Below are 13657 nucleotides of genomic sequence, written 5' to 3' on the forward strand. Positions count from 1 at the left end.
TGTTTAAGAAATTGTGTAGTGTGATCTTTAATATTCCTGCATCCAGCCGGTCTAATCCACATCTAGAGTAGAGTTCCAAACTCTTGTTTATTAAGTACAGATGGCTGAGTCCCACCGGAATCAGTATTTAGGACCACTGCTTTTTATTTTATACATAATGTTTTTCTCCAAATAAGCAGTGCAATGCACATTTCTATGTTCAAGATACCATCTTTGCTCTCTGTCTTTCTCCCTGAACCTTTCTGCAAGTGTCTCTGACTTACGAGCTGTGTGTTTCCACTGAACAGTTACTGGCCAATGTTTTGTTGTTGATTCTTGTTGCCCTTTTTTCCACTCACCCCAACTGGTCAAGGCAGATGGACGCCCACCCTGAGCCTTGTTCTGCTGAAGGTTTCTTCACTTAAAGGGAGTTTTCCCCCTTAGCCGTCACCTAGTGCTTGATCAAGGGGAATTTGTATGGTTTTCTCTACATATCTGTATGGTCTTAACTTTATTATGTAAATTGCCTTGAGATGACTTTGTTGTGAATCTTTGTTATATAAATACAGTTGAATTGAATTGAATTTAAGCCTGTATGCCTTTGGCACTGCCGTGAACCAAACCTTATCCAAATTACAAGCTGCTTCTAATGACTGGCAGACCTTCCTGTTTAAATTAAATCTTATTCTAAACTCCAAAAGGTCAAAAACGTTTGCATTTCACAAGAGCAGGAACAACTGATGTCCCAAATGTAATCTCTGCTTCAAACAGGGATGCAACTGACACAATCCTGCGTCATAAACACTTGAGAACTTGACTAGACAGCAAACCGTTCTATAAAACATTGAACATCTTGCTCAAAAACTAATTGAATTCAACTTGAATTTCACAGAAACAGTTTCTTGTTTCTTTTTCAAAACTGAAAGAAATTATTAAACTGTCCATCCCACCACAGTGTTTACACTGCATTATGGACATATTCTGTATTCACACGCTCCTGCTACAAGCTTCAAACTACAAATGCTTATGCTTTACCATAGTGCTATTTGTTACAATACTGCAGAATAACTATCGCACCCACAACTGTGAGTTATAAAAAAAGGTGGGTTGGTCTTCAATGACATTTAGAAGGCATCAGCACACCTGTGTCTTCATCTTTAGGGCTTTACTATCTAAACTGCCAAGATATTTTACATCCTTAGTTGAGTTTATAGCCTGCAGCCATGACACCGCATCACAGGGGAGATTGGCTTTAAAAGTTCCTCACACCAACTCTGAGCTGGGAAAGTTTCCAGTACTGTGCACCTTACAATTGTAATGAGCTGCAACAGACCTTGATGTTGGAGACATTCCTCTGAGGCACTTTAAAACTTTATTACCCCACATTATCAGCAATACTTGTGATTGTTGTAATTAGTCTTGCAGTGTATGTGTTTGTGTGATCAGGAAGGCGGCTGTGAAGACCAGATCCTAGCACCTGGAGGCTAGTCAATATCCTTCCTCCTCATTGTCTTCATATATGTTTACATTTATACAGTACAGTACACGAGCAGATGCAGTAAAGCTAGAGGTCAGTGTCACAGGTTCCCAGCTTCACTTCCGTTTCTATACTTTTATTGTGAAATCGCCTCTTCCTGTTCTCACCCCTCTGCAGTGAGTGCACCATCATCAATGTAATTGCTTTCACCTGTTTCTCCACTCTCTATTTAAGCAGCCCAGATTCACTGTCTCCTTGGCAGATTGTCTGATCAATGTGTGTTGGCTCTACAGCAGTTCCCATATTGTATTCTTGGACCTGCCCTGTTTTGCTTCTGCCCCCTGACTGGTATTGTGAGACTCATATTCGGCCTTTCGGGTTTTCTACCCTGGCTCTGTTTCACGGCCCTGCCTTTGTCTGCTCCCATTGGATACCTCTGCTCTGTGCTTTTTGTTTTCTGCATCCTTGGATCTCTCTCATTGTTTCTGCCACTTCGGACTGTGAAATGGATTTTGGATTTTTGGACCGTGTTGTTTGTTTTGGTTCTGTTCCCTCTCCCCTGCTCGTCGGTTCCCCTCTTCCTTAAACTGCCGGATGCCATCCATTGCCTACAGTTCCTACTTCTACTCACTGTAAACTGACTACAAGTTATCCAGTGTAAGCGCTTTCTCTCTTCCCACCTGTATTGCACAGATCTGTTACTAACTTGTCTTCCCTGATCCCGGTTCAGCATGGTGATCACCTACATTCATCTTACTTATTTTTTCAGTAAACTTTTAAACCTTCCCTTTTTAATTGGGTTATTCTATTTAGACACCATCACAGTCAACTTTAAATACTATAGGTTATTTAATTGGCAGTTAGGCATTTAGTTTTGATGGTGAGTGTAATGGATTTGGAAAGGCATTATATCAGTGAAAGGACACACACACACACACACACACACACACACACACACACACACCATCAGCAGTGATCAAGGACCATCTCTGCTGTCGTTGTATCTAAGCAACAAGAGCTGCTTGCCTTCTGTATCCTCCCCTCCTCGCTACTTATAAGGTTGTTACCAATAAAATTAGAGTGTGTGTGCCTGCCATTCTAATTGTTCATTTTCTTTATAACTTTATTTTGTAAAACAAATTATATACTGGCACAAAAGTCAAACATACAATATACTTTGTTTATGTTAGCTTAATTAAATGTACTATTACATGCATGCAAACATGCATTACAAAAGAAGGAAAGCTATTTTATCCACTCTGTAACTATCAACAGCATTTAGAAAAGTACCAACGCAGCTCGATATTAAAGTGCGATGGCAATTAGTCTTTTACAGCCTCAATCCTTTGTAGTTCAGAGATAATGAATGACAAAGTTCAAGTTATACTTGTACGAAAAAGGTTTATTTATCATCTTACATCTGAGATCATTTCTCTCAAGTGCTAAATGTTATTCCCTGCACATAATGCAGCTAGATATTACTTAACACGCAATGATGGTCTACAAAAGGAACTTACTGTAAACTTGATTCTGCATACTTGAACAGCTTTCTTCAATACAATTCAAAACAGACAAAGCACATGCAACACAAGACAATTCTCATACTACCATGATCTCCTGTAACTAAACTAAAGTGAATGTGTATTCTTAACAAAATATGCCACAGCTAAAAATGACATAGAATTTTGATCCCGGGGCGGGTGCGTGTAGGGTTGCGGTGGGCTGACTGTGTAATCTCATGAAAAGGCTTTGAAATTCAAATGTGTTGTTGCATAACAATGCCATGTGCACCAATGAATGCCTGATAATCTGGGGGTAAGAGGCTGCAAGTACAAATGGGAGCTGGATGGATCCTGCTGTGTGGTGTCAGGGATCTGAATGCAGACATCACACACAGTGGAGGGAGCAGGAAAATCAAAGTGAACTTATATTTCTATTTCTGTTATGATTTTTAAGAATTTCAACTAAGGCCAGGCTTTAGAAGAAAACCATATTCTTTAGTGAGGCATGAGCAGTGCTTTGGGTTTTGTACACCCACACTGCTTCAAAACAAAAATTCATTGAGAATTCAGGCCTACTGCCTTTTCAATAAGAAGCATTGAAATAAGGCCTAACATATCAGGTTGACAACAAACAGCAGAAAATATACAGAAAAAAAATACAAAGCATATCAAAACAAAACCTGTCTCTTCAGCAGAGGTGCGATCAACCCTGGCATTTAGTTTTTGAAAGTGGTTCATTGTTTAAATGTTTATCTCCTCATATATTGTCCTCAGCAAAAAAATCCAAACACAGCTTCTGATTTCTTCACAGGCCAAATCTGTAGTTACCCAGCATTTAAAAACATGACATCTGCTTTTGTTAACCTCTCCAAAATCCTCCATCAATCATCTTTAATTTCTTATCTTATTCAGTCTCAGCTAAAACAGGCTGTCACTGGGCCGTCATTGGAAGAAAGGCAAGGTTCACCCTGAACAGGTTGCCAGTTTATTTCAGGGTTAACACAGAGAGACAATTATTCACACTCATGTTCACACCTACAGTCAAGTCAAGTCACCAATTAACCTAAAATGCACATCTTTGGACTGTGAATGGAAACCCATGCAAGTACAGGGAAAACATGCAATCTCCACCCAGAAAGGCAGTAGTCACCCAGTGGATTCAAACTGAGGACCTTCCAGCTGTGAGACAACAGTTAGCATGGTGGGCTAACTCTCTGACAAGCAGCTTAGTTATGCAGCAATACTCATTTCATTAGATACACTAGTTCATGATTTTTGTAGGCTTGCAGGTCAAGTAGAATAGTACACAACTATAACATACACTGTGTAGTTTTTCTTCACTGTGGATGCTGCTCTGCTCTTACAATAATTGGGTTGCTTTCCACCTGTGACCTGGCCTTTCTGTGAGGAGTTTGCTTGTTGTCACGGTGTTTAGGTGGGTTTCCTCTGGGTAACCTGCTTTCTTCCCAAAGTCTAAAGACATGCGTGTTAGGTTAAATGGTGTCTATAAATTGCCCATAGGCGAGAATGGGTGTGTCTGTCCAGGGTGTACTCCGCCTCTCATGCTGTGACAGCTGGAATAGGCTAAAACGGCTCATAAGAGCCAGGAACAGTGGAAATTGACTTTTGATAAATAGTTTGTTAACATAAAGATGTGATTTAAATAATTTTGCTTTTATTTACTATATGTTGACAAATATATTTTAAGATTACAACTTCATTATAGGGTTAAAAAATTTTATTATTAGCTTATATACTGAATATATATGATATATGGTTATACTGTTTTGAAAATACGAGACTCTCTATGTCTTTGTCTATTCTTTAAGAGAAGCAACCACAACAACAGATACACAAAGATAAAAATTTTGATTTTCTGCAAAGCCTCTCAGATTAAAAAGTTTAATATGGTAAATGCTCTGCACTTTTCTATTTAACTGGTATCCAAAGAGCTTTACAATGCTTCTCATTCACCCATTGCACTCACAGCTGGCCAACACTTGACAGAATCAACTAATTTGTGGTTAAGTTTCTTGCTCAAGGACACTTCGACAAGTGACTGGAGGAGCCACAGTCGCCTCAGATAGTAAGACTTTGTTCGTCCTATGGGACTGATGGAGCTATGTGTTGTGTCAGTGCAGGAAAAATTCTTGTTCAACTGCTTTAAACTCGAGGCAAGCATGTCAAGAGTAGGAAATGTCGCCCTGAGTAAACCGCTGTGTGGGGCCGATCCTCAGATGCCCCGTGTGTGTGTGTGTGTGTATTGGTGTGTGGTTATGGAGGGAGATTGTTTGCAAGTTTGCCTTTCCTTAAAATTCCAGAATAAACATCTGCTCATGTCCACAGGTTATTTAGGTCAGTTTTGCTAAAAGAGGTACAAGGAGAGAAAGAAAGGTAAAGGGAAATAAAATGGAGAACAGAAAAAGAAGGGAAGGAAAGAAAAAGAATAAGTCAAGATTGTGGCTTGTTGGAAAAGACAAAAAAAGATAGTTGCTGATGTCTTGTTGAACAAGTATTAAGTAGAAGATAACAGGAAATGTCAATATTGGAAGGGGGGGGGGGTTACAGACAGAGAAAGCCTGAGAGATGTGTCTGTTTTCTTGGCTGGAAAGATTTAATCAAGTTCACATCAGTGCAGTGAACCACAGAGGCCCTGCCACTTGTCTGTCTGAGCCAGAGGGGAGTCGGTGAACAAGCTGAGGCTTCACTGTTCAGACCGCTGCCATTACATAAGAGAAAAAAAAAACCTACAAACACTGCAGAGCCTCCTCTGCCTTCTCTCCCTCCTGGGTTCTTCTTAGTATTGATCTTGTCTTAGTTTTTCCTTTCTTCTTCATAAAACCTGTCAATCACAGCCCCGATTTTAAGTCTCAACACAAACAACATTTCAATATTTTACATTTTGTTCTCTTTCAATCTTATCTTGATCCCTGAAATTAAGACTTTTTGCATAAACAAAGAACGAAGAACTTTCTCCCTCTATTTCCACCTGATCATATAGGAAATTAGATTTTCTGCACAAAATGACCGTTGGCATCTAACATCTAGTATTTGCCACATACACTTAAATAATGGGCTGTTTTTACTTTCTAATATTTCCTGTGTTATTATTGATTCCATTATTTTATTAAAAAGGCAGGCGCTTTTATTTTGAAGGATTAAGTGAAAGCTTTTACATGCACTTAAGTAACCTGGTCACTGTCGGCTTTAAAGCTGGTCTGGAATCACAGTAAGTGACTTGAAGAGATCTGATTTCTGCCATGTTCTTCTTGCTCTGTTTGTTCGCACATCATAGCTTTAAGTATTTACCAAATACTTGTTTTTTTTTTGTTTGTAAATCTATAAACACAGCTTATTCATTGCCTCTCAAGTTATTTTTTTTACGTTTACTCCTTAGTATTTATGAGGACAGGGCTATGTATAGGAGCAGCTGTCCACGGACCACTGGGGTTCGATCCCCAGTGCTGGCTACGTGTCAAAGTGTCCTTGGGCAAGATGGTGGGTCAGGTGAGAACCTTGCATGGCAGACATCGCCATCGGTGTGTGAGTGTATGTGTGAAGCAACACTGTAGCGCTTTATAAGTGGCCATTTATTATTTACCATGTGTACATGAGGCTGTGTGTATGTTTTCTTGTGTGCTGTAACTTTGTGCACCACTTGTGTCCAGGACACATTCCCCAATGGGGACAATACACTATACCCTATCATGACTTATCTTATCTTCTAAAGTGGGGTGTACCTCATTGTTTTTAGATCAAACTCACCTAAAATCAGCTCAAGACTGAAACTAACCCACAGAAGTAGAAATATATAACTTTCTGCCAGTTCCTTTATTTTAATTAGGTTTTTTAAAAGGAGCTCCAGTGTTTGTTTTCCAGTTTTGATCTGTCAGTCTGCTCAGACATATCACACACTCACACAGAAAAAACAAAAGTAGTGTTCTTCGTCACTATACAATTAAAATAAGTAAGCCACGCTTTTAAAATACTGTAATCCACCGTAGAAGAGCAAAATAACTTATGACATATATGCAGATATACAGTAATTAGATTACTTAAGTGTCTGGCTACTTAGAGAAAGGAAAATGAAAGTAAAACACACATGTCTGATACATGACGTCCTGAGTTTGTATTTTTTTTATATAAATCAACCACAGCATATGCCAGGAGAAGGTGGTGCAGCACATACTGTCACATGTTCCTTTAAGTTGACACAGTGTGAAATGGCAGCAACACTCTGATAAACACTGGAACACGGGTGGGTGTTTTAGTGTGTGTATGCATAAAAAATCAAGGACAACACGGGGCGGGATGCAGAAAGCACATTGATTTAACATAGCAACAGCCTTCTCTCCAACTCTATCAGTTCAGTCTCAGCTCCTGCCACTTAGTCTACTCTGACAAGACTGAGGTAACCATGTCGACGAGATCACCTCTGTCGTCATCGCCTCGTTATGACGGTCGTCATCCTCACACACTCCCAATCAAACTCACTGACAGTCACAAATAAGGGCATCAAACGACATATAACTGAGTGTTTTGTAGTGGATCAGACCACATTCATCAGCAAACTCACAAAAGAGCTGGACGGAACAAATGATTTAAGAGTGCAGTGAGTACTGATCTCTGTTGCTCAATCTAAAAAAAAAAAAAAACTGTAAACAAAAGAGCACATTTTTATGAAAGCAATATATTTCCAAATCAATCATATCTGCTATTCTGTTCCTGTTGTAGCTGCAGTTTATTCCTGGTTGATCCCCACTGACTTTTATTTTATTGGCCTCACCAATATTACTCCCTGACCGGCACGGTCTAGCTGTGTGTGTGTGTGTGTATGTGTGTGTGTGTGTGTGTGTGTGTGTGTGTGTCAGAGTGAGAGGTTGTGGAAGTCACTCAGCAGTCATTTCTCTCCCTGCCAAATGGGTTTTAACACTCGAGAGTTCTCGACTCCAGGTGCTGCACTTGACTGACAGTATAATTTGGTGGTGTTGAAAATACACACCCGGGGGCCCACACATGCAAACTCACAGGTTGTGAAGGCAGCTTTGACTTAATTTTTGTGCTGACACAGATGGAGTCATCATCGGGTTTAGTTTTTTTTTTTTTTCATTAGTTAGCGATTGAAAAAGGTTTGATTTCCTGTACTATATGTGGAGTTACGTTCACTCTGATCTCCTCTCCTTTGATAGTTTTAAAGCAGAGTCCTTTAAAACGAGCACCTGGCTACTATGTCACTTCACAGCTCAGGATTGTCCCTGAGGACTTGTTGGACCCGGGCAGGGCTGTAGACGCACCCTTCCTAATCAAATGCACAATTTAGCAAAAGCTGTGTTTCCCCCATGCAGTAGCTGTGTGCCTCCTAATTGTATTAATTTATACAAAATAATCACACATATATATACAGAAATATTTTTTATATTTCTCAGTTCTGAAAGAGTTAGTACAGGCTTTAGTCCCATTCAGTGGGAAAACAAATGTTTTTCTGAGCAGATCTATGAAGATAGACCTGCAACTTAAATAGTCACTTAAATAACCTTAATTAGAAATACTGTATGAATAAACCCAGAGATTTGGTTCAATGGTCTAAAAATTAAACTGTCACAGTCACATCAGGGAGCCACTTGCTCGTAACACAAGTTGAGGCCCTCTGAGTTAAACATGCAGCCACATCCATTCACGAACAAAGACTAAAACCAACCTGTGACGTGTAGCCTGTCAACGCCGACTTCAATCTTGAGAAAGAGGCGACCTCGACGCTCCTTGTGGTCTGTCCCACACAGGCTTGGCACGTTAACCACACACGCCTTGTGTACGTTCATGTCACAGGCTAGAGGGAGACAGAACGTACAGAGTGTTGAGTTCATCTGTAGAGGACTTTTTAATAAAGTTTTGCACACCATGACTAGTGTGTGTTATTGTCAAACTCCTCAGGCTGACAGGGAAATGTCCATCTTACCTTATTGCATATATATTTGAGTGTGAATCATGCATATGAAAAAGGGGCAAGTTAAAATATGTGTGGCTTATTACACCGTTTGCAGGATTTACTGAGGTTCATGCAACATGGGTGGAAAATCCTCTGCTTTTGAAGAAAAGAGTTCTGCTTCAAGAGTCAGTTTGGTGGAGTTGGGGAAAAACTGGAAAGGATTCTTCTACAAAGAGCTCAACAACTGCGGACAAAGAGTGAGCACTGAACAAAATTTTTGGATCATTTCCATTTTATGTCACTTTGCACTAAAGTAAAATCTATACCAGCCTTAACTGCAATTGATTTAATTTCTAGCAATGTTAGTTGTAAAGGTCCAGGGATGGCAAGGTCAATATGAGTCAAATTGGGATGGCTATGTCAAATATTGTCAGAACTTTTATCAGATTTATATTTCTTGACTTTTCCTCCAGCACCCAAATACCTGTAAATCATGAGCCTCAATTACTTTGTGTTTAGTAATGATTTGCAAATGTGGAAAACAGATGGACTCAACTCTACATACAATTAAAGCAGGAGCCGTACTTGGTGTAGATGCAGGAGGCAGAGAAACCACAATGGAAAAGTAATTTCTAGGTTCAGTAAAGATCCTGTATTTCAGGAAGCAAACGTGTTGACTTGAAACAAACCCCTTAATTACCCCTTAACCTTGCTCAAATGTTCCATTGAATTCTTTTTCTTGGGACTTTTTATTGTGCTCTAATATGCATTTGCACACACATTTTGGCAAGCAGTTGAGAGACCACAGGGAAGTGAGAACATTTGTTCTCCTCTTCCTCCTCATTTCCCCTTCTGTCACTCACTGACCTCTAACTTTCTCTCTAAATTCCTTTGCCTTTCCCACCCCTCTGTAGTTTCTGCCCTCTCTCTTTCTCTTCTCTGCTAGCCAACCATCCATCTCTCCTGCTCTCTCAAACCCTCCACCCAGCAGAATTGTTGGGCTGACATGCTGGGAGGAGACAAGAACAGATAAGAGATGGGGAAACAGCTTGTAATAGAGATGGGCTCACTGTATCAATTTGTTCTGCTGTGCTCCCATTACCATCTGTGATGGGGCCACCACCAGAGACCCACAGATAAATGGACACAGTAAAAGGGGAGAGAGGGAGTGAGGTTGATGGATGGAGATGTGGAGACGGGAAGGAAAAGGGCACTGGGGAGGTACAGTGGGGATATAAAGGAGAAGAAAAACACATAAAAAGAAAGTAAAGACATGATGTAGAAGGAAAAAAGGCTAAAGGTAGTGGGAATACTAGAAAAACAATTAAGTAAAGAGGGTAGAAAAAAGAATTAAGAGAAAAAGGATGAGTAAAAGGAGAAAAATGCAGTGCAGGATGGGGTTATACACACCGAGAAAGAAGGGAAGAGTGGATAGATGAGAGTGGGTGGAAAGAATGGGAACACAGAGAGGACGTGGCAGGGTGGGATGGTGGAAACTGCCCAGGCTGCAGATATGGCTGAGTGTAGTACAGTAGCAGTCTATTCCCATCTGCTCTCATTAGGGTCAGCGTGAGGAAACCAGCACAGCATATTTGACACAGGTGAGCATGCGCGCACACACACGAATGCACGCACATACATGCAGACAGGCAGGGTGTGTACTTACTGTCACATTTCATTCCTTGGTGGATGAGCCCGTACAGCAGTGAGCCACAGTGGTCGCAGAAAGTTGGACTGCCATACGAGTGGATCTTGAACTTGTGCTTGCTTCTAGGATCCTACACAGCAAAGAGAAATGCAAAAAATTGTAAAATATCATAAAACTCTTAAAAGGTTTTCAAAAAAGGTATTAAAGTTGGACTGGCCACTTGTGTGGAGGTGAGAATGCAAGTTTTAAACTTATCCTTTAAGCTTTACTATTATTATTATTATTATTATTATTATTAACAGTATGTTTGTATTAGAGAGGCAGCTTCCTCTGTTAAATGGGTGATTCATTCAGGACATTTGTATTTGAGCATATAACATATAATAACAAACTCAGTTCTGCATATCCTTCATGGCTCTCAATCTCAACACTTATTTGCAAAACTCCTTCCTTAGGTCTCAATGACTTTCTGGCTATCTCAGATCCTTAATGTCTAAAGAACTTGTTCACCATTGTTTTAGCTCCCTTATTCTCTTTTTGCATCGGCTGATCGCGAATCAAACTCACAGCATGCAGAGGATACATGATGCTGACAATGATGTGTCGATCTGATTAATGTAATAAATGACTGCAAAGACCATGCAAGCAGATACATTTTCCTGCCACATTTGGAAACCAAACAACGCTTAACTGTAATGTAAGGTGGCCCTGAGAGCTCAGAGCACCGCATTTTGAGGAAAAAAAAGAGAAAAGCGCAGTAAAAGCCACAACACAGTGGGAATGGCTCCGGGAGCAACTAAAAATACATTTACAACTCTAAATGTCCATCACTTTTTAGTGTCCCCTGGAAACATTGCTATGACAGTTCCGGGTTACACTAAAAAGTGACGGGCATTTATTTCCGTTGTGTTGTGGCTTTTTGCTGACAGAAAGAAAGAAAGACAGTAAAATATGCAGAGGAAATGTCAGCCTGTTATCAGTGCGTGAGAATGTGACAAAGTCACAAATACACACTGAGGTGCCGGCAGCGTAACTGAGCAACTGTCTATCTTGGCCAGAACATCTGGAAATGCGGCTTAGTAAAAATCAAGCTAATTAGAATTTGGGGATTGACACTCTAAGTTTCCAAGAAAAGATGCAGGACAGTAGGAACTGGGTGATATTATAAAAAAGTATTGTAATGTTTTCTGGGCATATGGTTGGAGAATTTGCAGTGGGATCAGTTATTGTTTTCCTGCATCGCCAAGTTTCACTTGTTGGATTCATACAGTTAAGGTTCATACAGTAAGTACTTCAGCAGAGACACAGTTTTCATCAACTTGGCTCTGTACACCACCACAGTGGATTTGAAATGAAAGAAATAATGTTTGCTTAAAGTGTAGACTGTCAGCTTTTTTCAAATTAACAAGAAATATATAAAATAAGTAAAAAATTATATGAACTGTTTAGGAATTACAGCGACTTTTCTTTCTTTCTTTTTTTTTTTTTTCATGCATAGACCTCTAATTTTTTTGGCCCCCAAATATTTGAACAAACAATTATAATTTTCTCACTTTTAGTAGTTGGTTTCACTGCCTTTGCTGCCAGTGACAACCTGAAGTTTGGAACCTGTGGACATCGCAAGGTCCTCTGCCAGCTTTTAAATGCACCTGTCTTCACTTCCTGCTCTTTTTTGGGTTGTTCTGCCAGAGGCATGTCAAGTTTTCGCTATGTCCCCTGTTTGACTCCCGGGTCCTGCAATTTAACCTGTTACATGTACACTTGGCAGGAAACATGCTCACACTAACATTACCTCCACGATGCTTCACAGTTAAGGTGGTGGCTTCAGACTCTCACCAAACTCTTTTCTTCCCATGTTTTGGTCGCATCTGGCCAAGTGTTGTCGTTTTATAGGCTCTTTTAAAAATGATCTTTTGTCAAACTCTAATCTGGTCAGGAGCTTTGCACATGGTTTACCTGTGAACCCTTTGTATTTACTCTTGTATTTAATGTTTCTGCATATTGTTCACATTGACACAAATGTGCTTATAATCTTGACAACTTCTGTGAATTGTTTTTCTTTACTAGGGAAAGAATTCTCTCATCCATCACAGTTGTTTTCCATGGCTCCCAGCCTTTTGATGCCCTTAAAGTTCACCAGTGTGTTCTTTGGCCATGGAACAGATAAGCAACCAACTCTCCCAACATTTGGGAGCTTTGAGCACATCTTGTTCAATTTCAAATCCATTGTGAAACTGTTCAAATACTTGAAGTCAAATATTTTCCAATCAGTATTGTCATGGTTGTGGTTAGATCATTTCTACAATTAAAGCCCCACAATAGAGGTTGGATTAAACCCCCACCGGCATCGCCTCCACCATGCTGAAATGTGTCAGAATGAGAGCATGCGTAATTACACGGGCAACGGACTGAGTAAGTGGGCCCACATTGTTCAAAAGGGGCCTTTTTCCACAAACACAAACATGCTAAATCAAGCAAAAACATGATGACAGAAGAAGGACAGTGAGAAGACATGGAGGAAAAGCCTGATAGAGGAGGGAGCTGCTGGGTGCTGGGTGAGTGCGATTTGGCAGGAGACTGGCTCAGTGGTGCAAGGGTCCCGGAGAAGTCTAATTAGCATCATTTTAGTGAGCTTGGCTATTTCTGCTCATTTCCTCTGGCTTTTGCTAGAAGCTATTGTTAAGAGGGAAAAAAAACCAAACAGATGGTGTAGTGGTCATGCAGCCTGTGTCCCGGGTTTTCTCTCCTGGGTCTCCCTCCTTCTACAATCCATGTTTCCATCTCACTCTTAAAAAAGCCTCGCTGACACCAGGGACTCAGGCAGCAACAGAGAAGATCTTCCAGCTCTCTGTTTCTTTCTTCTTCTTTGACTTTATTGGTGGGACTTCCTCATCCCCGTCCCAGCTCTGTCTTTGTGTCTCTGCCCAGTGAGGCCTGGCTGTTCTTGCTTTGATAGCAGAGTTTCCCTTCTCTCTTTTTTACCCTGTGCCACTCTTCCCGGTGTCTTCCTGAGCAGTTTACTCAGTGCAGCGCGTATCAGAGAGACAAAAGAGGCAGGACAGAGTGTGAAGACATAATCTGTCCAGCACCCTGGGCTCCTGCATGTGAGTGAATCTAAGTGTGCA

General features: G+C 40.5%; 1 protein-coding gene across 2 annotated transcripts in view; it reads right to left on the reverse strand.

Moving 5' to 3' along the window:
• Positions 1 to 13657, reverse strand: part of prkcab (protein kinase C, alpha, b) — a 95439-nt gene that overhangs the window by 21034 nt on the left and 60748 nt on the right. For both annotated transcript variants that reach the window (XM_067476303.1, XM_067476302.1), the window contains exons 4-5: positions 10551 to 10662; positions 8657 to 8785 (exon numbers count right to left, since the gene is read on the reverse strand). In XM_067476303.1, coding sequence (XP_067332404.1) covers positions 8657 to 8785; positions 10551 to 10662 — 241 coding nt within the window. The remainder of the gene's footprint in view (positions 1 to 8656; positions 8786 to 10550; positions 10663 to 13657) is intronic.

The sequence above is a fragment of the Channa argus genome, chromosome 15, assembly GCF_033026475.1.
Source record: "Channa argus isolate prfri chromosome 15, Channa argus male v1.0, whole genome shotgun sequence".
In the NCBI taxonomy this organism is placed as follows: domain Eukaryota; kingdom Metazoa; phylum Chordata; class Actinopteri; order Anabantiformes; family Channidae; genus Channa; species Channa argus.